The sequence below is a fragment of the Apaloderma vittatum genome, unplaced genomic scaffold (genome assembly GCF_000703405.1).
Source record: "Apaloderma vittatum isolate BGI_N311 unplaced genomic scaffold, ASM70340v1 scaffold31786, whole genome shotgun sequence".
In the NCBI taxonomy this organism is placed as follows: Eukaryota; Metazoa; Chordata; class Aves; order Trogoniformes; family Trogonidae; genus Apaloderma; species Apaloderma vittatum.
The window spans coordinates 842-1,058 of NW_009723889.1; the positions used below are offsets into that span (position 1 = coordinate 842).

Consider the following 217-nt stretch of genomic DNA (forward strand, 5'->3'; position numbering starts at 1 on the left):
GGCGTACCGCATCGAGATGGGCTCCAAAGGGCCCCAGTGGAGGGCCAATCCCCACCCCTTCATCTGCTCCGTGGAGGACCCGACCAAGCAAACCAAGTTCAAGGGCATCAAGAGCTACATCTCCTACAAGCTGACCCCCAGCAACATCAACTCGCCCGTCTACCGGCGGTACAAGCACTTTGACTGGCTCTACAACCGCCTCCTGCACAAGTTCACG

The 217-nt window shown here is 59.0% G+C and overlaps 1 protein-coding gene across 1 annotated transcript in view; it reads left to right on the forward strand.

Annotated features, from left to right (window-relative positions):
* Positions 1 to 217, forward strand: part of SNX33 (sorting nexin 33) — a gene marked incomplete at its 3' end in the record, with an annotated part of 2,672 nt that overhangs the window by 588 nt on the left and 1,867 nt on the right. Inside the window, exon 2 of the mRNA XM_009872281.1 lies at positions 1 to 217. Coding sequence (XP_009870583.1) covers positions 1 to 217 — 217 coding nt within the window.